Genomic DNA, 22,296 nt, shown 5'->3' with positions numbered 1-22,296 from the left:
GGGAGAAGGAGGGTCATTCGTTCAGCAGGTGCTCCCCCAGCCGTGGGCATCGCAGAGATGGGCCGGATTAGACAAGGGGCTGCCTCCGTGTAGTTTACATTCTAATGAGAGGACAGTCTTCTCCTTCCTTCCTCCCTTCCTTCCAAGTTTTCTTGCCTCCTCTGGTCATCCACCTCCTCAGCCCAGCCCCTGTGTGCCCCTGGAAGGGCCCTCTTCCGTCTTCATGGGGTGGAAGGCAGCCAGCAAAGCCGAGAGCTCTGAAGTTGGAGCCCTGCTTCCCAGGTAGGGTGGCAGCAGGGCAGCACCTGAGATTCTCTCATCAGTGGGGAAACACATCAAGGACTGAGGTTGGAGACCGCCCAGATGGGAAATGTGTTGAACTCGGGGGAGAGGGGAGCACACACCGTGCCTCAGGAGCCCTGGTGGAGTCCGGACATTAGCAGAGTCCCTGCCGTGAACCTGCCGGCTCTCTGCAGCCAGCTGCGCCCCTGCGTGGGGGAGGGGGTGGCCCTTGCCTGCACAGACACTGTCTGGTTGTCTGCCCAGGACTTCCTGTGCTGGCGTTTGACTTGAGCACTCTCTCTACTGTTCCAGTCCAGTGAGACGCCAAGTTCTCCGGGTCCTCTGAATCCGCCTGGAGCCGGAAGTGAGATGGAAGAGAAGGTAATACGATTTGAACATATGTAGGTAGCTTCCTTACTTTAACTTCCATTCTTCCTTTTGTTGGGCGATCTGCTGCCTCACTTTTCCATTCATAAATGCTACCTTTGTCCATTACTTTAAATTCCTTCAAAATGCAACCAGTGGTAGATGTTGGAGCGTCTGTTTCTATGGTGATGTAACTGCTGGAACTGAACCCTGCTCTGAAAAAGAGCCACACTCTCACCACGCCTGTGTTTGGAGTCTCAGGTGTTGGTGGTTTTCCTAGGTGCAGCATGTATTTTAAGACACCGGTAAGGCATTGAAAAAAACATTCAAAAACACCTGAAGGTAAAGAGTGTGTAAGGAAAAGCCTCCTTCTATTTAGAGATGCCCCCCAAAGACCTTAGCATTTCTCTACTTGTGTGTATTTTTGGTTTTTAACTTACACACGTCCCACTGAAACCTGGGACGTTACCTGCAGAAGCCTAGGGAGCCCTGTGGAGATCCCGTGCGCCTCTTCTACAGAAGCCAGTCCACTCCCATGAGGACCTTTCACCTGCACAAGGGTCCAGGGGTCTTCCCAGGGTCTGGCAGACAGTACGGTGAGAACAGGGCATGTCCCTGAGTCTTCTGAAGGGGATGACTCAAGACAGTTCCACCACCCAGATGAAGAGGCCCAGCTTGAATAACTAGAAATGAAACATGGCATTAAATCTCAGCTTGAAATGCTTTATCTGTGTCTTCAGTCTATCACATTTGGCTTTAACTCCTTTTACTCACGCATCCATTAGGGGATGGAAATAAATGTTTAATTCATCTCTCTTTAACAGTAGTTTAGAATTTGACACCTATTATAAAGATAACCATAAATAAATAAAAGCTTAGGAGACCAAAGGCTAGGATTATTTTTCCTTACTTCCGTGCTTCTTGTCATAAATTAGTATTTACTGAGCGTTCGTTTTGCTCTTGGAGCTAGCTGGCTCCTTTATCTTTGTGCATAAACATGGAAGATAGGGCTTCCCTGGTGGCGCGGTGGTTGAGAATCCGCCTGCCAATGCAGGGGACACGGGTTCGAGCCCTGGTCTGGGAAGATCCCACATGCCGTGGAGCGGCTGGGCCCGTGAGCCACAACTACTGAGCCTGCGCATCTGGAGCCTGTGCTTCGCAACAAGAGAGGCCGCGATAGTGAGAGGCCCACGCACTGCGATGAAGAGTGGCCCCCACTTGCCGCAACTAGAGAAAGCCCTAGCACAGAAACGAAGACCCAACACAGCCATAAATAAATAAATAAATAAGTAAGTAAGTAAGATAGATAGATATATATATATATAGATATATATATATATAGATATATATATATATATATATATGGAAGATAATTGCAAAAAGCAAAGCCACCAGCTAAACCCCATTGACTCTGCCCTTACTGTGCACAGACACAGTCAAAACAGGGGAACCTTGGCCTCCGCTGATGCTGAGCCCGTGTCTCAGCTGCTGGAGAAGGCAGTTAGGGCCGTGAGCGCCCTCTGCTGCGCGGTGGCGGTGGCGTGCTGTGGCCAGGAGCCCTTGCCTCGCCGCTTGCCTGTGAATACTCTGAAGTTACAGGTGTGGTTTCTTACCATCTGATTCAGCGTGGACTGTGAGCCTCGGTCCCTCTGACCTATAACTAAATGTATACGGTTGGTCTGAGGTTGCGCTTTTTTAAGTGACCACACCTGTATTACAGAGCCGCAAGCAGTTCTGCGGTTCATCCTTTGCAGAATTGCCTTTCCCCTGTGTGTAGCACATTTCTGCCCTTCACCTTCTCACCCAGGCCTCCTCCTTTTCGCTTCCATTGCACCAGTGCTCGGTGACTTTGGCATGATCGTGCTAAAACATTTTTGCTGATTAGAAATTTTACGCCCTAGGCAGAGAGGTTATTATACTTTATTGTTCCTTCATTCTTTTAGCAAATATTTATTGAGCACTTACCAAATGAGATTTGCTACCTGGGCATAAAGAGGATTGATACAAAGGCCAGAAAGATACATTCCCTGTTTGAAGAGGCTAAAGTAGGAGCTGAGGTATGTACACACCATGTCTGTGGCAGTGGGAGGCTCTTAGAATTACAGAGTTCTTAGCATAGAGATGAGCTAGTCCAGGGTTTAGCAAACTACTACTTATTTTAGGCCTTGTGGCCATAAGTTGCAACTACCAGACTCTGCTTTGCCCTGCTCTTCCTTTTAGCGCAAAGGCAGCCGAGGGCAATGGTGTAGCTCTGTACCAGGAAAACTTTATTCACCCAAACAGTCTTCAGGTAGGACTGGACCACCTTGACTATGTCTTACTGACCCCTGATCTAATCTAACCCCCGTACCATTCAGAGTAGGAAAATTAGTCCCTGAAAGATTAAATGACCTTTACAAGTTAATACAGATTATCACTGGCAAAACAAATACTCAGCGTCTTTTGATTATAAAAGCAGTGTTCACTTCACTGTGCCCACGAGCCCTGACCGCTTGCCAGCATCTCCTGGGCCAGGCTGGGCAAGGTGCAAGCTCCAACAAGTGCTGCCATTCCGGGATTCCCTGCAGGTCGTTCTCTGATCTGGACTGACTTCACGTTTCAATCTCCACTGTAGGCTGCTCCAGTTAAACCGTCTCGGCCAAAAAGGCACTTCTCCTCTGCCGGCACCATCGAAAGCGTCAACCTAGATGCCATCCCCCTGGCCATCGCCCGCCTGGACAACAGTGCCGCCAAGCACAAACTGTCCATTAAGCCAAAAAAACAGAGGGTGTCAAGGAGGCACAGGCGACTTGTCGGGGTATGTACGGCCTGGCAGACACCCTTGCTGGCTGGGCATTAATGTTGCCTAGCAGGATGGTGCTGTGAGGGGCCTATGGAAGGAACTTGGTCTGTCCCTGTCGGGGATGGCTGTGTTTCAGGCACAAGGGTGAAGGGGCCCATTTCCTTTCCACCACCCTTTTTGACTTGTTGCCCGCCGATGGCTGGTGGACCTCAGAGAGAGAGGCTGCCTTCCGAGGGGCTCCGGACACTGCATGCTTTGCAACAGACGGATGGCCCACTTTCCTGTGCCACGGCTTAGCCAAAGCTTCTTCAGTTTGATTAGAGGAGACTTCTCAGTCACAAGTTTCAGGGGACATTGATGAAGTGCAAATATCATTTTTCCTCACCTTTCTAATGCTGGACTACCAGTTTTCCTATGATTATTCACGTGTATTAAAAAAAAAGAAAGAAATTTGAGGCTGACATGTAGAGAGGAAACACAAAGATGAAATTCTTTTCCCCACCTCCAGTTTACTCTTGGTGTGAGGGATACCCGAGGTTACCTGTCTCTGTGCATAGAGGGGGGAACGCTGCCCCTACTTTTGAGATTAGGAGGGCCACCCGCATTGTGAATAGGATTGTAATGGTAGCCTGTGCACAAGGAAAGCTAATTCTGTTTCCCTTACCAATGTTAGGATCGACAGAACGAGCAAGGTGGCTTCCGGCATCAGCTGTCCCTAGACCAGAATGGGCACCCTGGAGAAGACAAGCCAATCTGGCATGAAGAGGAGCCAGAGGCGCTGGACTCGGAGGAAGAGAAGCGACGCCAAGAAGAATACTGGCAAGAACTTGAGGCCAAGTGCAAACGGCAAAAGGCCGAAGCGGCGGAGAGGCAACGCCTGGAAGAGCAGAGGCTCCAGGCCCTGGAGAGGAGGCTTTGGGAGGAGAAAAGAAGGCAGGAGGAGCTCTTGGAGGAGGAAGGGGAGGAAGAGGAGGGAGAAGTACAGCTAGAGGCAGCAAAGAGGCAGCGTGAAGAGGCGGCGCAGAGTCCGGAAGAGCCAGGCTGCCGAGGCCCAGAGCGGAGGGAGCAAGACGAAGGAGGGCCCCCGGAAGCCGAGGAGCCGAGACGCCTAGAGGAAGAGGCGTGGCGCCTGGAGGAAGAGGCGCGGCGCCGGGAGAGACGCGCGCAGCAGGAGGAGCTGGAGGCTCGGGGCCGGCAGGAGGCCGAGGAGCTGCGGCGGGAAGAAGAGGAAAGAGGGTTGGAGGAACTCAGAAGACAGGAGGAGCAGAGGCGGCGGGCGGCCGAGAAGCAGCGGCTGGAAGAGGAGAGGCGGCGGGAGGAGCTCAGGCGGCAGGAGCTGGAGGCGCAGAGGCAGCGGGAGGAGGAGGAGAAACGGATGCAGGAGCTCAGAAGGCAGGAAGAGCTGGAGGCGCAGAGACTGCGGGAGGACGCGGAGGCGAAGAGCAGGCAGGAAGCGGAAAAGGAGCTTCAGGAAACACCGAGAGTGGAAGAGGAGAATCAGCCGCTGCTGGACCACAAAAGGGGCTTGAGGAGCCCATTTCAGAGCGACATTGCAGAGGAAGCAGAACAAGAACACCTGAAACTCGAGAAGCCAAGAGAAAACTCTGAGGAACCGAGTATTTGGGTGAAGCAGAGCCAAGAGGCCACCGAGCCATCAGGCGAGCAGCCCGGAAAGCAGGGGGATGTTCCCGGGGATCATCGTTGTGGATGGCAGGAAGAGAGGGAAGAAACCAACGCAGAGCCGCCCCAGAAACAAGAGGCCCAGGTGGAAGAGGCGTTGGCTCCAGGAGAGAAGAAAGAAGCTGCCGCTCCAGAAACAGACAGAAAAGTGGAGGAACTCAGATGGCAGGAGGTAGATGAGAGGCAGACCATGCCCAGACCCTACACTTTCCAGGTGTCATCTGGAGGGAAACAAATTCTCTTCCCCAAAGTCAATCTGAGCCCGGTGAAGCCCATGAAAGATGAGGGGCTCGCCTCTGGTCCCCAGGAGCCAAAGGTCCCCAAAGCCAGCCCGGCCTCCCACGCCCTGCCCTCGTCCCTGAGCATCCCACACACGGCCATTCTGGTTACGGGAGCCCAGCTCTGCGGCCCAGCCGTCAACCTGAGCCAGATCAAGGACACAGCGTGCAAGTCTCTTTTGGGCTTGTCAGAAGAAAAGAAGCACGTAGATGTCCCTGCCCTGGAGAACCCACCCCGAGCCCCAGGCGACCCCCGGGCAGGAAGTGGGAAGACCAGGCCCTCACAGGAGTCTCCGAGCAGCATGGCCGCGCTCGCTGAATGGGCTTCCATTCGGTCCAGAATCCTGAAGAATGCAGAGAGTGACCAGCGCGGCGAGAGAGACGAGTCTCGGCCGGGTGATGAACACACTCCCAGGGGCCGATGTGATTCCCGCGGGAACCTCCGGAGGACCCCGCCGGTAAATGCAAAGTTCTCCATTAAGCCTGCCTGGCAGAAATTCTCTGATGGGGGCTGGGAGACCTCCAAACAGAACACGGAAGCGGAAAGCATTAGAAAAAGATCCCTGCCGGGCCCCAGCGAAGAGGCCCGGCCCCAGCTCGCTGCTGCTGATACTAAAGAGCCCGTGAAGGGTGCAGAGAAACCGGGGGCACACCAGGAGCCAACGGACACCACAGAGGGGTGCAAATTTGCCAAAGACCTTCCATCTTTCCTTGTTCCAAGCCTTCCTTACCCTCCACAGAAAGCAGTGGCCCAAGCAGAACCCGTGGTCACTTCGGACAGCGAGACCACAGGTGGAGTAGGAAAGCCGGAGCCCGTGATGCCAGGTGGGGAGGATAAAGCTTCCCCTTTTGGAATAAAATTGAGAAGGACCAACTACTCCTTGCGCTTCCACTGCGACCAACAAACAGAACAAAAGAAGAAGAAAAAGCACGGCAGCATGGGGGACAGTATCAGTGGGGCACCGTCAGCTCCGGGGAGCACAGCTGGAGAGAGAGAGACAGAGGCTGCGGCCCTCAAGCATGGCCCGTCCCTCCCCCCCGAGAGGAAGCAAGCCCCGGCTCCCTGGAAGGACTCTGCTGAAAGCCCTCCCAGCCAGTCTCCTCTTGCAGCCCAGCCTGGGCCCCCAGCAGCCAGCAGCCAGCCCCCGGCTCCAGAGCAGGACAGGGCAGCAAACAGAACGCCCTTGGCCCAGAAGCCAGCCCTGGCTCCCAAGCCCGCGGGCCAGACTCCACCGTCCTCCCCGATCTGCAAGCTGAGCAGGCCCTACTTGGCGGAGCTGTTGGCTCGCCGGGCGGGGAAGCCTGACCCAGAGCCCGGCGAGCCGTGCAAGGAGGGCCGGGACAACGGGGACCCCCGGATACCCTCAGCCCCGCCGACTGAGGAGAGGAAGGGCCAGAAGCGGGATGAGGAGGAAGAGGTGGAAACAGAGAGGAAGCCAGCTTCCCCGGCTCCGTCTGCCGCCCGGCAAGAAAAGCCTTCCGCAACACCCGAGGCGGGGAGGAAAGGTGCGTAACTGTAGGTTGCAAAACTCTGCCTCTGTCCAGCCTGTTGTCCGTGCCCAGGGCCGGAAGTAGCCCCCGGAGCTGGCGTTGGAGCACTTCCTTAATTAGAGCCTGGTGCCCCGTTCCCCAGGTGCCCTCACTTATGGATCATGGTGAGGCTGTTTACTTCTCTTTACCGTTTTGGAAATGTGGACTGACTGTTGCGTGTCTGTAGTTCACACCGTTAATGATCCTTACTCACCCAAGTAATAAGTTGGAGGTGCTGGCACAGACTGATTCGCTTTCGGTTGGCAGTGGAAATTGAAACGTCGTCCAAGTTAATGCAGATGTTATTAATCTTTATGAGGGGCCTGTGCAGTGACAGTAAAGACTGGAGTTTCCTAGACCAGTGTCTGTGTTCTGTCTCTGGGCACTAGCGGCACCCAGGTGGGAAGTTAGGGGGCTTTGGACAGCCCCCCTCAGGAGCCTCTGTGTGCATAATCAAGTTTGTCTCAATTTAATGCACAATGCCCACATATGCATCCTGACCCCACCAGCTTGCCACTGAGAAGCCATCCGATAAGGAAATTTTAGAGCGACCGTTACTCCTGCCTGCCCCTAGTGTTTCTTCATGCTGGATGTTTGGGGCAGCATGGTGATCACTTGGATTGGCTTTGGGGCCCCAGGAACCTTCATCTGATACTTTTTCTTTTCTGTTTTGCAGAGTAGGTGGTCAGGTGTGGTTCATAGCCCAGGAAGTTACTCGTATTTCTCAGAGAAATTCTCCCCTCAGGTTTTTTAGGGAAGATTTAGGTTAATTCTTTAGGTGTGGGGTGATTTTTGCAGAGAAAAGAGCTGTTTCCCGGAGATGTTGGTTTGGTTACTTGCCTTATGGAAGACGCTACCGTCCTTTATAACCAAGCCTTGCTTGGTTTCTTGGACCAGCATGTTGATCCGCAGTGTCCAGACCGTATCTCCCTATTGGTTTCTGTTTGTCCTGCCGAAGAGGAACCCATTTTTCAGGTTTTTGTTGTTGTTTTACCTCTGCGCTGGGCTCTGGGGGGATAGCCACGGTAAGTTCCCACAAGCCTGTTAAGATCTGTGCCTTAGTTTCCTTATGGCCTTGTGGGTCTCGTGGACATAAGCCCCATTGGCTTTCAGAGCTAGGTGTTTTGTTCCAGATGTGGGGTCCAAACCTTTGCTCCTCAGAGAGAGACGGGGAGTTCTGAATTCCCTCCTGGTTGTGGGTCACTCTGCTGGGGATGGGGTTTATGGCGAGATTGTGTCTCAGCCTCTCCTACCCATTTCCATGTGGTTTTTTTTTTTCTGTTCCCTTGATGTGTTGAAGTCACTCAGTTTCTGGATTTCTTTCAGAAGGAATTGTTCAGTATGTGGCTGTAAACCCAGTGTGTCCATGGGAGGAGGGGAGTTCAGGATCCTCCTATGTCACCCTCTTGAACCGGAACCCCCATTTTCAGTTTTGACATTAGCTTTTGTGCGGTTAGCTTTGGTGGTATCATCAGAGTTCCTCTCACAGACTGACCCGCTCTATCACTCTCTTGTCTTCTCCCAGAGAAATAACGCTCTGTACTGCTTCTTTCTCTTAGAATTCTTACAGTTTTCTACCAAAAACTGTTGCTGCCCCTGTTTTCTTTCTCAGTATCCAGATTCTGGGCTAACAGTCTCTGCTAATTGAATTTTTCTTTATTTGGTAGAAAAGAAGCATGAGAGCAAGGACCATGTGGTGGTCTCTACCTAAGACCATTGGGGTTTTACACGCTATGCGACTCCAGGCCTGGGCTGACCAACTTTGTTTAACTGAACACCTTATCAGGATAAAAACGTTAAGCCTGGACCTCCAATTTATGTGTTAACTGTATACATACAATACCATCATTAGCTAAAACCCGTGGAGCACCATATGTACTTAGGGTGAGGTTCACTGAAAATACAGTGGATGTAAATCCACATTGCAAATCATGGTGCTGCTTTTTATTTTCTTTGGCCACCTTCTTGTCAGATCTGATTTCTGCACCAAGTATCAGGCAAAGAGCGTGACAGCTCTGCCGTGTTGTTATGCTTGCATTATTAGTAGTATATCCCAATCTGTGGTTTGTTTACTGGAATTTCTTTACACCATTTGTCCATTTCATAACAGATCATCTGGTTCAGAGAAGATATGATATGCCATAAACTCACTGAACTGCTGAAACTCACAATGCAAATAAGCAAAACAAATGAGGACAAGAATGCAAGTCCTCTCCCTGCATCGTATCACAGCACTCCCAGCTTCCCTCCAGAGTCTGTCTGTCTGTCTTTATTTCCAATTTTTTGAAATTGAAGTGTAGTTGATTTACAATACTGTGTTAGTTTCAGGTGTACAGCATAGTGATTCATTTTTTGTGCATTTTTTTGTAGGTTATATTCCATTATAGGTTGTTACAGGATATTGGGTATAATTCCCTTGTTGCTTATATATTTTATGTATAGAAGTTTGTATCTGTTAACCCCATACTCCGAATTTGTCCCTCCCACTTCCCTGTCCTCTTTGGTAACCATAAGTTTGTTTTCTATGTCTGTTAATCTGTTTCTGTTTTGTATACAGTCATTTGTATTATTTTTTAGATTTCACATGTGATATCATTATAGTATTATAGTCTTTCTCTGACTTTTTTCACTAAGCATAATATTCTCTAGGTAAATCCATGTTGCTGCAAAAGGCGATATTTCATTCGTTTTTATGGCTGAGTATCCCACTATATATACACACACACATATATAAATATATACACATATATATATATATCACATCTTAAGTCAATTATCTGTGGGGTTTTTTTAATCTTTATTTTTCTTTTATTTATTTTATTTTTGGCTGTGTTGGGTCTTCGTTGCTGTGCGCAGGCTTTCTCTAGTTGTGGCGAGTGGGGGCTACTCTTCATTGCGGTGCACGGACTTCTCATTGCGGTGGCTTCTCTTGGTGCGGAGCACGGGCTCTAGGCATGCAGGCTTCAGTAGTTGTGGCACGTGGGCTCAGTAGTTGTGGCTTGCGGGCTCTAGAGCGCAGGCTCAGTAGTTGTGGTGCACGGGCTTAGTTGCTCTGCGGCATGTGGGATCTTCCCGGACCAGGACTCAAACCCGTGTCCCCTGCATTGGCAGGCGGATTCTTAACCACTGCGCCAGCAGCGAAGCCCAGTCAGTTATCTGTTGATGGGCATTTGGGTTGCTTCCACGTCTTGACTATTGTAAATAGTGCTGCTGTGAACACTGAGGTGCATGTATCTTTTTGAATCAGAGTTTTCATTTTTTCCACCCTATGTACACCCAGGAGTGGAATTGCTGGATCACATGGTAGTTCTATGTTTAGTTTTTTAAGGAACCTCCATACTGTTCTTCATTGTGATTGCACCATTTTACATTCCCACCAACAGTGTAGGAAGGTTCCCTTTTCTCCACATCTTTTCCAGTATTTATTATCTGTAGACTTTTTGATGACAGCCATTCTGACCTGTGTGAGGTGATACCTCATTGTGGTTTTGATTTGCATTTCTCTAATAATTAGCATTATTGAGCATCTTTTCATGTGCCTGTTAGCCATCTGTATATCTTCTGTGGAAAAATGTCTGTTGAGGTCTTCTGCACATTTTTTGATTGGGTTGTTTGTCTTTTTGTGTTTCTTCTATTTTTTGGGCGCACCACACGGCATGCGGGATCTTAGTTCCCTGACGAGGGATCGAACCTGCGCCCCCTGCAGTGGAAGCATGGCGTCTTAGCCACTGGACAGCCAGGGAAGTCCCTGTTTGTCTTTTTGATACTGAGTCATATGAGCTGTTTGTATATTTTGCATATTAACCCCTTATTGTTTGCATTGTTTGCAAATATTTTCTCCCATTCTGTAGGTTGAGTTTTCATTTTGTTGATGGTTTCCTTCCTTGTGCAAGAGCTTTTAAGTTTGATTGAGTTACATTTGCTTATTTCTGCTTTTTATATCTTTTGCATCAGGAGACTGATCTAAGAAAATATTACTACAATTTACGTCAAGAATGTTTCACCTGTGTTCTCTTCTAGCAGTTTTATGGTGTCATTTCTTATATTAAGATCTTTAAACCATTTTGAGTTTCTTTTTGTGTATGGTGTGAAGGAATGTTCTAGTTTCTTTACATGTAGCTGTCCACCTTTCCCAACACCACTTGCTGAAGAGACTCTCTTTTCTCCATTGTATATTCTTGCTTCCTTTGTTGTAGATTAATTGACTGTAGGTGTGTGGGTTTATTTCTGGGCTCTCTATTCTGTTCCATTGATTTATGTCTCTCTTTGTGCTAATATCATGCTGTTTTGATTACTGTAGCTTTGTAGTATCGTCTGAAGTCTGGAAAGGTTATACCTCCAGCTTTCTTCTTTTTTCTCAGGATTGCTATGGCAATTCTGGGTCTTTTGTGGTTCCATATAAATTTTAGGATTATTTGTTCTAGTTCTGTGAAAAATGTCATGGGTATTTTGATAGGGATTGCGTTAAATCTGTAGATTGCTTTGGGTGGTATGGCCATTTTTAACAACATTAATTCTTCCAATCGAAGAGCATGAGATATCTTTCCATTTCTTTGAATCATCTTCAGTTTCCTTTATCAATGTTTTATACTTTTCAGCATATAGGTCTTTCATCTCCTTGGTTAAGTTTATTTCTAGGTATTTTTTTGATGTGATTTTTAAATGGGATTTTTTGGGTTTTTTACTTTTTCTGATAGTTTATTGTTAGTGTATAGAAACACAACAGATTTCTATTTATTAATCATGTATCCTGCTACCTTGCTGAATTCATTTGTTAGTTTTAATATTTTTTGTGTGGAGACTTTAGGGTTCTCTATATTGAATATCATGCCATCTGTAAATAGTGACAGTTTTACCTCTTCCCTTCCAATTTGGATACCTATTACTTCTTTTTCTGGTCTGATTGCTGTTGCTAGTACTTCCAGTGCTATGTTGAATAGAAGTGGTGAGAGTCTTGTCTTGTTCCTGAATTTAGTGGGAAGGCTTTCAGCTTTTCACTGTTGAGTATGATGTTGGTTGTGAGTTTGTCGTAAATGGCCTTTATTATGTTGAGATATGTTCCCTCTATACCCACTTTGATGAGAGTTTTTGATGTGAATGGATGTTGAATTTTGTCAAATACTTTTTCTGTGTCTGTTGGGATGATCATGTGATTTTTGTCTTTCCTTTTGTTAATGTGGTGTATCACATTGATTTTTGTGTATGTTGAATCATCCTTGTGACCCTGGAATGAATCCAACTTGATCATGGTGTGCAATCCTTTTTATGTATCATTGGATTTGTTTGCTAATACTTCGTTGAGGATTTTTGCATCTATATTCATCAAAGATATTGGCCTGTAATTTTTTTTGTAGTGTCTTTGTCTGGTTTTGGTATTAGGGTAACAGTGGCCTCGTAGAATGAATTTGGGAGTGTTCCCTCCTCTTCAATTTTTGGTGAATAGTTTGAGAAGGATCGGTTTAAGTTCTTTATGTTTTGTAGAATTCTCCAGTGAAGGCATCTGGTCCTTGACTTGTGTAGGGAGGTTTTTTTGTTTTTTGTTTTTAAATTACAGATTCTATTTCACTTCTAGTGTTCAATCTGTTCAAATTGTCTGTTTCTTCTCGACTCAGTCAGCAGGCTGAGAAATTTTTCTAGAAAATTTTTTATTTCTTCTAAGTTGTCCAGTTTCTTCTAAGTTGGCATACAACTTTTCATAGTATTCTCTTATGATTTTTTGTTTCTGTGATATTGGTTATTTTTCCTCTTTGATTTCCTATTTTGTTTATTTGAGTCCTCTCTCTTTTCTTCTTGTTTAGCCTGGCTAGAGGTTTGTCAATTTTTGTCTATCTTTTCAAAAAATAAGCTCTTGGTTTTATTGATCTTTTCTATTTTTTTTAAATCTCTATTTTATTTCTTTCCTCTCTAATCTTTATTATTCCCTTCCTTCCACTGACTTTGGGCCTTATTTGTTCTTTTTCTCATTCTTGTAGGTGGTAGGTTAGGTTGTTTATTTGAGGTTTTTCTTGTTTATTGAGGAAGGCCTGTATTGCTATCAACATCCATGTTAGAACGTCTTTTCTGCATCCCATAGATTTTGTAAAGTTGTGTTTTCATTTTCATTTGTCTTGAGGTATTTTCTGATTTCTTCTTTGATTTCATCATTGATTGGTTCTTTAATAGCATGCTGTTTAGTCTCCACATTGTTCTTTTCCCGTTTTGCTTTCTGTAATTGATTTCTAGTTACATACTGCTGTGGTCAGAAAATACGCTTGATGTAATTTCTGTCCTTTTGAAATTGTTGAGGCTTGTTTTGTGACCTAGTATGTGGTCTTTCCTAGAGAACTTTCTACATGCATTTGAAAAGAATGTGTATGCTGCTTTTTTTGGATATAGTGTCCTGTAGATACCATTTAAGTCCAACTGGCCTAGCGTGTCATTTAAGACCTCTTGCCTTGTTGATTTTCTGTCTGCAAGGTCTGACAGTTGATGTCGGTGGGGTGTTAGTCTCCTACTATTATTGTATTATTGTCTATTTCTCCCCTTATGTCTGTTAGTATTTGCTTTATTCATTTAGGTGCTTCTATATTAGGTGAGTATATGTTAACGAGTGTAATATCCTCTTCTTGTATTGATCCCTTTATCATTATATAATGCCCTTCTTTGTCTTTCTTTATGGCCCTTGTTTTAAAGTTTATTTTGTCTGATATGAGTATTGCTACCCACCCACCCACCCTTCTCCCCCCTCCCCCACCCCTGCCGCTTTCTTGTTGTTTCCACTTGCATGACATATCTTTTTCCATCCCTTCACTTTATGTATGACTTTTGCCCTGAAGGGGGTCTCTTGTAGGCTGCATATTGTAGGTTCTTATTTTTTTTTTATCCAATCAGCCACTCTATGTCTTTGATCAGAGCATTTAGTCCTTTGACATTTGACATAAAGTAATTATTGATAGGCATGTACTTATTACCATTTTAATCCTTGTTTTCCAATTGTTTTTATAGTTTTTTTGTTCATTTCTTCTTCTTTTTGTTTTTCCTTTTGTGGTTTGATGATTTTCTTTTGTCGTATGCTTCAGTTCCTTTATTTTTGGTTTTCATGAATCTATGGTATGTTTTTGATATGTGCTTATGATGGAGTTCCTATATGTTGACCCATAACTGTATCTACTTGCTTTAAACTGATAGTCATTCAAGTTCAAATACATTTTAAAAGATCTAGTATTATACTCCCCTCCCTCACATTTTGTGATTTTGCTGTCCTATTTTACATCTTCATGCTTATCCTTTTACTGTTTATTGTAGTTATAATTGCTTTTACAATTTTTTTCTTTGTTAGTGTAAGTACTGGATTATTTAGGTGATCTTCAATCCTTACTCTAGGTTCGCCTTTCCTATCATGATTTTCCCTTTCCTACAGATCCTTGCTTCTTTTCTATTTAGAGAAGACCCTTCAATATTTCTGTTAGAGTAAGTTTAGTATTGCTGAATTCTTTTAGTTTTTGCTTGTCTGAGAAATTCTTTCTCTCTCCTCCTATTCTAAATGATAATCTTACTGGGAAGAGTATCCTAGGTTGCAAGTTTTTCCCTTTCAGGACTTTGAATATATTATTACACTCCCTTCTGGCCTGCAGAGTTTCTGCAGAGAAATCAGCTCATAGCCTTATGGTGATTCCCTTGTAAATGAGTCTGTTTTTCTCTTGCTGCCTTTAGAATCCTCTCTCTAACTTTTGCCATTTTAATTATGATATGTCTTCTTGTGGTTCTGTTTGGATTCATCTTGTTTGGGACACTCTGAGCTTCTTGTACCTGGATTTCTGTTTCCTTCTTTAACTTTGGGAAGTTTTCAGCCATAGTTTTTTCAAATACATTTTTAATCCCCTCCTCTCCCACTTCTCCTTTTAGAACCCCTATTATGCATAGGCTGGCAAGTTTTATATATACCATAGGTCTTGTATGTTGCTCTTTTTCTTTTTTGCCACACCACGCAGCATGTGGGATCTTAGTTCCCCAACCAGGGATTGAACCCAGGCCCCCCCCCCCCGCCGACACACGCACACATTTGTAGTGCAGAGTCTTAACCACTGGACCACCAGGGAAATCCCAGTTGCTTTCTTTTTTTTTTTTTTTTTTCATTTGTTTTTCTGTCTGGTGCTCTGATTGGGTGGTTTCCATTATTCTGTCTTCCAGGTCACTTACTCTTCTGTGTCATTTGGTCAGCTATTCATTGCATCTAGATTACTTTTTTTTTTTTTTAATCTTGGCAATTGAATTATCTGTTTTTCATTGGTTCATCTTTGTAATTTCTAGTTCCTTGTTACAGTGATCTGCATTTCTATTAATAGTCTTTCTTAATTCAGTTAGCATTTTTATTACCACCTTTTTGAACTGGGGTCTGGTAGACTAGTGAGCTCTGTTTCATTATTTGTTCTTTCAGGGAATTTCTTTTGCTCTTTTAATTGGGAGTAGTTCCTCTGCCTTTTCATTTTACTTAACTTTATCTGTCTCGGTGCATGTAGGAGAAACATCATCTATTGTGGTCTTGAAGGAGTGTTTTTACGTGGGAGCATCCCTGTGTAGATTATGTGTGTCCAGTGTCTTTGGTGTGAGGCCTGGTTTGATATGGATGCCAGCCATGCCCTTCCTCCGGGTGTGCTGGCCGTTATCACCTCGAGAAAGGGTGTGGTTGATGTTGGGGGATCTAAAGCCTATGCAGGGTGTGAGATGGGACTTCCTCTCTGCTCTGTGGCTCTTGCCACCCTGATAGCAGTGAGGTGTGCTCCCCAGTTGTTGGAGTAGCCTTGTGGGCTGGGCTCGATCAGGCTCTGTTCCCCTTTAGTGTATGCCCTGCCCTAAAGGAGGGGATTGCTGAAGCAAGTGAGGCCCACGCATCCAGAGGACCTGTGCACCTCCTTTGTAGGCGTCCACAGCTCTGCTCAGACGCAGCCCAGGGTTTATGTCCCTTCCCCTGTTGTGTTCATCCTCCATCTGGTGCAAGGCTATGGTGTGGAGTAGGCTGGGGCTGGGGATCCGGGTGTTGTGGCTGCAGGAATTGAGATGGCCATGCTGCCACCAGAAATCCGGGCTGCCTCTGTGGCAGTTTTCTCCCAGGACCTGTCTGCCCCAGATCCAGAGCCAAGCTGCAGTGTGGAGCGGGTGGGGCACTCTTGCTAGGCTGGGAGACAAACTGTGGCATGCTTCTGCGGGGCCGCCTGAGCGCACACTGACAGTGACCACCACCCCACCCGGATCACACCCAGGGCCCCCAGTCTGTCTGTGTAGCTAGACTGAGTCTTTCCCCAGGGGGCCAGTTGCCCAGGTTTCACGCCACACGGCGGTGTGGAGTGAGTGGGGCTGGGGTGTTCACCCAGCTCAGACTGGGGAGTGCGGCAAGGTGGCAGCCACCAGTGCAGAGTTCTCTCCACCATGACTGTTGACCAGCCAGTGCATGCACACTCCTCACGAGTAGAGTCTAGGCTTCTCCAGCCCTTCTGTCTGTCCCAGAGGTTCTCCCGGCAGCCAAGGGGACTTGTCTCCTCCATGTACAACACTAGGATTGGGATGCCCAGTCTGTGGCTCAACCTGCTGGCTCCCCAGGGCAAGGGTCCGCCCATAGAGACCTTCTCTTCCTTTCAGATCCCCCTCAGGGGCAGGGGTCCCAACCCTATGCCTTTTTTTCCATCCTACCCAGTTACGTGGAAATCTTTCTTGCAGCTTTGGTTGTATAGGAGTTCTTCTGCCAGTTTCCAGCTAGTGTTCCATGAACAGTGTTCTGCATGTAGATGTATTTTTAATGTGTTTGTGGCAGGAGGTGAGAGCTCTATATCTTCCTACTCTGCCATCTCGATCCCTCCCCGCCTCCAGAGTCCTTAAACATACCATTTGTTATACACGGCCTTCTGATACATGGGCTGAGTGAGGTGTCTGCATCTGGGTATTCAGAATTAGAAAAGCTCGATTCTATTATTTCTAGATTTTAAAATAGGTAAATAGAAATTTTAATCTTTTCTTTCTTCACTCTCAAGTGAATTGCCTTGCACATCCTTTAAGGCAGACACACACATTTTTTTGGGGACACCAATTTAGAAAGAGGTCTCCATTCCCTAGGTGGAGCTCAGCAAGGACCAATACATGGGACAAGGCACTGGGAAGGCATTGACTGAACCCACTCCAGTGGGAATGGAAATAGCAATAATAATCCCCCAGTGTCTGTCTTCCAATGCTTTGATTATAGATATCACCAGATATCATCTCATTCTGAGATTCTCACCTCCTTCCAATGGGTAGAACAGATACTAAGTAGTCCTTTCTCCAAGAAGTGACCTACAGGAGCAGTGATTAGATGCCAGGAGGCACTTGCTTGTCTCCCCAGAACCTAGAGGGGGGAACTTCAGTGGGCTGGCTGTGGTTCTCCTCATCCAGTGAGTTTAGAATGAAAGAGAATAGGTTTAATTAAGCATTGTCACAAAATAAAATTTTAATTAGACACTTTGAACTCCCCCATTAAAAAGATTGTGCGATTAACAAAGAACTTCTCTGTCTTTTAAAACCTTGACTTAAGTTAGGGATTTTACTGTTCCGGAAAATTTCAACAACAGTCATCCTTTGTGCTTAATCACTTACAAAGTGCTTTTGTTTACAGCATCTCATTTAATCTCACAGCACATGTGGATTGTCCTGGCTCCATTTTACAGATGAGGACATCAACATCCAAAAAGTTAGGTGACTTGCCTGCTCCTCGCAGTCGTAAAACCTGGATGAGGGGTTCTTTCCCAGGTTAAATGATCTTCCCATTTGTTATCCTAGGACTTCTTGCCGTAATTCTCACCTGGTATTTGTGAAATGCTGTAATTAAGCCTCTAGAAACACTTTTTACGTAAATGTTCTTAATGTTACTTCTTGGACTGAATGACCATAGTCATATATTTGTTCCAAAAAATTGTTCAAAAATTCCACAGAATTTAGCAAAACCTTGTTTTATTTATTTTTGGGGGCTGTTTTTAAAAATCTGATCTGTGATTCTCATTTTTCCCCCATCTCTTGGATAATATCTTGGGCATAATTCTTTCAGTCACTTTTACAAGTTTTTTTTATTGTGGTAAAAGATACATAATGTAAAATTTACTATCTTAACCATTTCTCAGTGTATAGTTCAGTAATGCTACATTCACATTGTTGTACAACCAATTTCCAGAACTTTTTCGTCTTGCAAAACTGAAACTCTATATCCGTTAATCAATTCCCGTTTTCATCTCCCCTAGCCCCTGGCAGCCACTGTTTCACTTTCTGTCTCTATGAATCTGACTACTCTAGATACCTTATATACGTGGAATCATGCAGTATTTGTCCTTTTGTGACTGGCTTCTTCCACTTAACATAATGTTTTTAAGGTTTGTCCATATTGTAGCATGTGTCAGAATTTCCTTTTTTTTTTAAATTAATTTTCATTGGCATATGGTTGCTTTAGAATGTTGTGTTAGTTTCTGCTGTACAGCAAAGTGAATCAGCTATACGTATACCTGTTATCCCCTCTCTTTTGGGCTTCCTTCCCAGTTAGGGCACCACAGAGCACTGAGTAGAGTTCCTTGTGCTATACAATAGGTTCTCATTAGTTATCTATTAGAATTTCCTTCCTTTTTAAGGCTGAATAATATCCCATTGTATGTATACACCACATTTTGTTTATTCATTCATCTGTTGATGGACATTTGGGTTGCTTCCACCTCTTGGTTATCGTGAATAGTGCTGCTATGAACATGGGTGTGCAAATATCTTTTCTAGATCCTGTTTTCAATTCTTTTGGATAAATACCCAGAAGTGGAATTGCTGGATCATATGGTAATTCTATTTTTAATTTTTTGAGGAACCACCCTACTGTTTCCATAGTGGCTGCACCATTTTATATCCCACCAGTATCACTCAAGCGTTCTAATTTCTCCACATTCTGGTCAACGCTTGTTATTTTCTGGGAGATACACACACACACACACACACACACACACACACACACACGTGCCATTCTCACAGATGTGAGGTGATACCTCATTGTGGTTTTGATTGTATTTCCCTGATGATTAATGATGTTGAGCACCTTTTCATATGCTGTTGGTCATTTGTATGTCTTTTTAGGAGAAATGTCCATTTAAGTCCTTTGCCCATTTTTTAATTGGGTTTTTTAGTTGTTGAGTTGGAGTTCTTTCTATCTTTTCAGCTACTTTTTGATAGTAAAAAGTCCTCTAGGCACCTTTAGTAACAACTATCTCATGTTAGTAATTAATATGCTGCCTCCAGTGTCATAATCAAACTCCAAACAGTATTTCAAACTGTCTCCCTCCTAATTTGGCCTGCTTTGGGCTGAAACGCCTAAAGTGGGGATGCAGGCATGGTCGACTTCTGCCCTTCCTCCTGGCCCAGAAACAGGCTCCATAGCTGGAGTGAAGGAAGGGAGAGAGGTGAGGCAGCAACGTTCACTGCTCTTGGGGGATGTTCAGTGCTGATTCTTCTGTGTGTTCCTCAGACCTCTCATGTGCCACCTGGGCTCTTTCTTCTCCTGCAATTCCCTTACTTCAGTGGTGCCTCCTCCAGGCAGCCCTGGGTCCCTGGTTCCCCTCCAGACTGCCCCTCTCTCTCCCATCCACATGGCTAGCACCTGAATCTCAAGCATCACTCAATAACAGATGTCTTCCCAGCACAAACGCCTCTTCTCCAGGCCCCTGGCAGCCACTGTCCTTGCCTTTGGACTTTTCCTGGTGTGACTAGAACCCCAAGTCTGTGCCCCACAGACTCCAGGAGTTTGTCTGAGTGGTCTCATTAGAGATCCTCTCACTTGGCTTAGCCCCCTTTCCTCTGCTGGGGAGAGGACGTGGGAACACACCATGCTCCAACAATGTTTTTCAAAGAAATTCTCTACTCCGGCTGCTTCTGCCTCAGCTCTGATTTTCCTAGGACCTTGAGGTGGCTGTTTTGGTCACCTCGTTGGCTAGTCCTGAGTAGGCGATCAAGCACATCACTTCGGAACACGGGAGTAAGTGCCATTTATTATTTGTTATGACCTTTTGGGGCATCCCTGGCTGAAACTCAGGCATGAGTCCCATTTTAACATCCTGTTTTCTGTTTATTGATCCCCAACTACAATCCAGACCTGTTAGGCCCTTAATACATATTATGTTACAGCCTTTCAAAGAGTCTGGTCCATAACTCCAGGATGTACTATTCAAACTACAGATCTAAGAAGATAAAAATCTGGCTAGAGATTTATCTTTTCAAATTATTTTAGTCAACTGTAAGTTTAGGCAATTATACTTTAAAGGTATTTCGACCCTTGTGGTAAACCCAGTCAAAGTTGTTGGCAGGAAACTGGCCTGTTGCTTGAATGACCTTCCCAAGCAAGTTCAGGTGAGACTCTCTTTTACATAACTGCTTTAAATGGAAATCACTTAGATCTGGGGAATTTGGTTTTTAGCCATTTTACACACAGGTGTTACACAGCCCTTGAGTAAAAAGGTGAAACTCATTTCGTTCCAATGTACGTAAAGCTTCTCAGTTAAGCAGAATGCTCGAAGTGGTAAATATTTTTTGATCTTCTGGTTAACTAATCAAAAACTCCTTTCAGTTTCAGTTTTAGTTTTTTAAAAAAATACTTCTGAAATGTGTCGGTTTTCTTTCCTATGTTAGATCATAACTGAATCCTTATTTGGTTAGGAATATTACAATTCACAAGGCCCATTATAGGAATTCTTTGTACAGCATTATAGATCTAAGAGTTGTAGAAAATTAAGGATCTGCCTGAATTCTTGTGCTTGAATTCCCAATTCGAACTTATTTTGGTTCTTTCTCCTCAATATGACGTTCACTTAACTGAAAGCCCTGTTTGGTAAGGTCTGGATCAAAGTGTAGACTTCTGTTTGGTTTCAAAGAACAGGACTAGAATGGGCCCTTTCCCTTGGAGATAGTAAAGGATTCAATGCCAATGCCAGAATGGTTACCTCTAATAGCGCATAATTTTTACTTGGGGAGTAGAAGGCGGGTGGGGATCATCGTCTCACAGACATAAATAACAAGAACACTCACTTTTGTAGAGCGGTTACTACATGCCAAGCACTATTCTAAATGTTTTCATACCGAGGACCCCTTTTAATCTTCACATCAGCCTGGTGAGGCATGTGCCATTCTCATCTCCATTTTATGGATTAGAAAATGAAAGCTTGGAGAGGTTAAGTAGCTTTTCTAAGGTCACATAAGGTCAAACCCAGGTCTGCTCAATTCCAGAGCCCAGTTACTACTCAGTGTTTGACCCCATCTACCTGGGAAGTTTGTTGCCCCCAGTTGCATAGGCAAGACAGTCCACCACAATAAAAGCACAGACTGGAAGTCAGAAGTCCTAGGCTCAGGCTTCAGCCCGTGCACTAACTGCTGGGTGACCATGGTCACTGCAGTTGATGGTTATGGACCCAAGTGCTCACATCTATCAAATGAGGGCATTGGGGACTTCCCTGGCGGTCCAGTGGTTAAGACTCCACGCTTCCACTGCGGGGGGCACGGGTTCCATCCCTGGTTGTGGAAGTTCCACACGCCACCCAGTGCGGCCAGTAAATAAATAAATTAAAAAAAATTAAAACAACAAAAATGAGGGCATTGGACCAAAATTGCAGCTTCCCACTGTGTTCCTCAGAGTCCTGGTGCCCTCAGCAGCCCCACTAGGCTGAGCAGTGTCCCCTTTTCCTCTTTCATACGTTGGGATTCCACTTGTTTGGATGGGGGGTGGGGTGGGGACATGGAGAAGTTTCCATTGAAAAAATAAATTTAAAAAAGCAATAAATAAAAAGAGGACAATGAATCAAATAACTACCTGGGTCCTCTGTAGGCCTGAGGTTTTTTGACACTGGAGACTATTTTTTCTTCCATTTTGAGGGGAGACACATGCTCCTGTTTTTTTTCCACTGATTGAAGATATTACTTTCCCACCCAGTGGAGTCACTCAGGTATTGGCATGGTGTTTGTGTTAGAAAGGGATAGTTGACTATTTCTTGGGCTGATGACTGTCACAAGTTTTAGGGGATGAGGGACTGAGGCAAGTGAGTAGTTAGTTTCAATGCACATCTGATTTTTTACTGACTCTGTTGGGGAGATGTGGGGGGTGGATGCCCACACCTCCAAACAATTCTCTGACACCAGCTGGTGTCAGTTCAACTCACTTCTCTCAGTCCTGACTTTCTACCTGGAGATAGCATCAGATTGCACAGGTTATGGGCTCAGTCCTACCAAACTGCCCCCATCTAATTAGATGCCAATTGCAAATCTACGTTGCTCAATTAATTTGCTACAGGGGCTCAGGGAACCATTTTACTTACTAGTTTATATATATATATATAAAAGTTTATATATAAAGAATAGAACTCA

General features: G+C 45.4%; 1 protein-coding gene across 3 annotated transcripts in view; it reads left to right on the top strand.

Annotated features, from left to right (window-relative positions):
- Positions 1–22,296, top strand: part of CRACD (capping protein inhibiting regulator of actin dynamics) — a 384,229-nt gene that overhangs the window by 242,820 nt on the left and 119,113 nt on the right. For 2 of the 3 annotated variants that reach the window (XM_082464423.1, XM_082464424.1), the window contains exons 5-8: positions 595–663; positions 2,592–2,705; positions 3,263–3,445; positions 4,104–6,894. In XM_082464423.1, coding sequence (XP_082320549.1) covers positions 595–663; positions 2,592–2,705; positions 3,263–3,445; positions 4,104–6,894 — 3,157 coding nt within the window. The remainder of the gene's footprint in view (positions 1–594; positions 664–2,591; positions 2,706–3,262; positions 3,446–4,103; positions 6,895–22,296) is intronic. The other variant, XM_082464425.1, reaches the window with a different exon arrangement.

The sequence above is a fragment of the Balaenoptera physalus genome (genome assembly GCF_965194825.1).
Source record: "Balaenoptera physalus genome assembly, chromosome: 5".
NCBI lineage: Eukaryota > Metazoa > Chordata > Mammalia > Artiodactyla > Balaenopteridae > Balaenoptera > Balaenoptera physalus.
The sequence above is the reverse complement of the archived record's forward strand: the minus strand, read 5'-3'. Positions and strand labels throughout refer to the sequence as shown.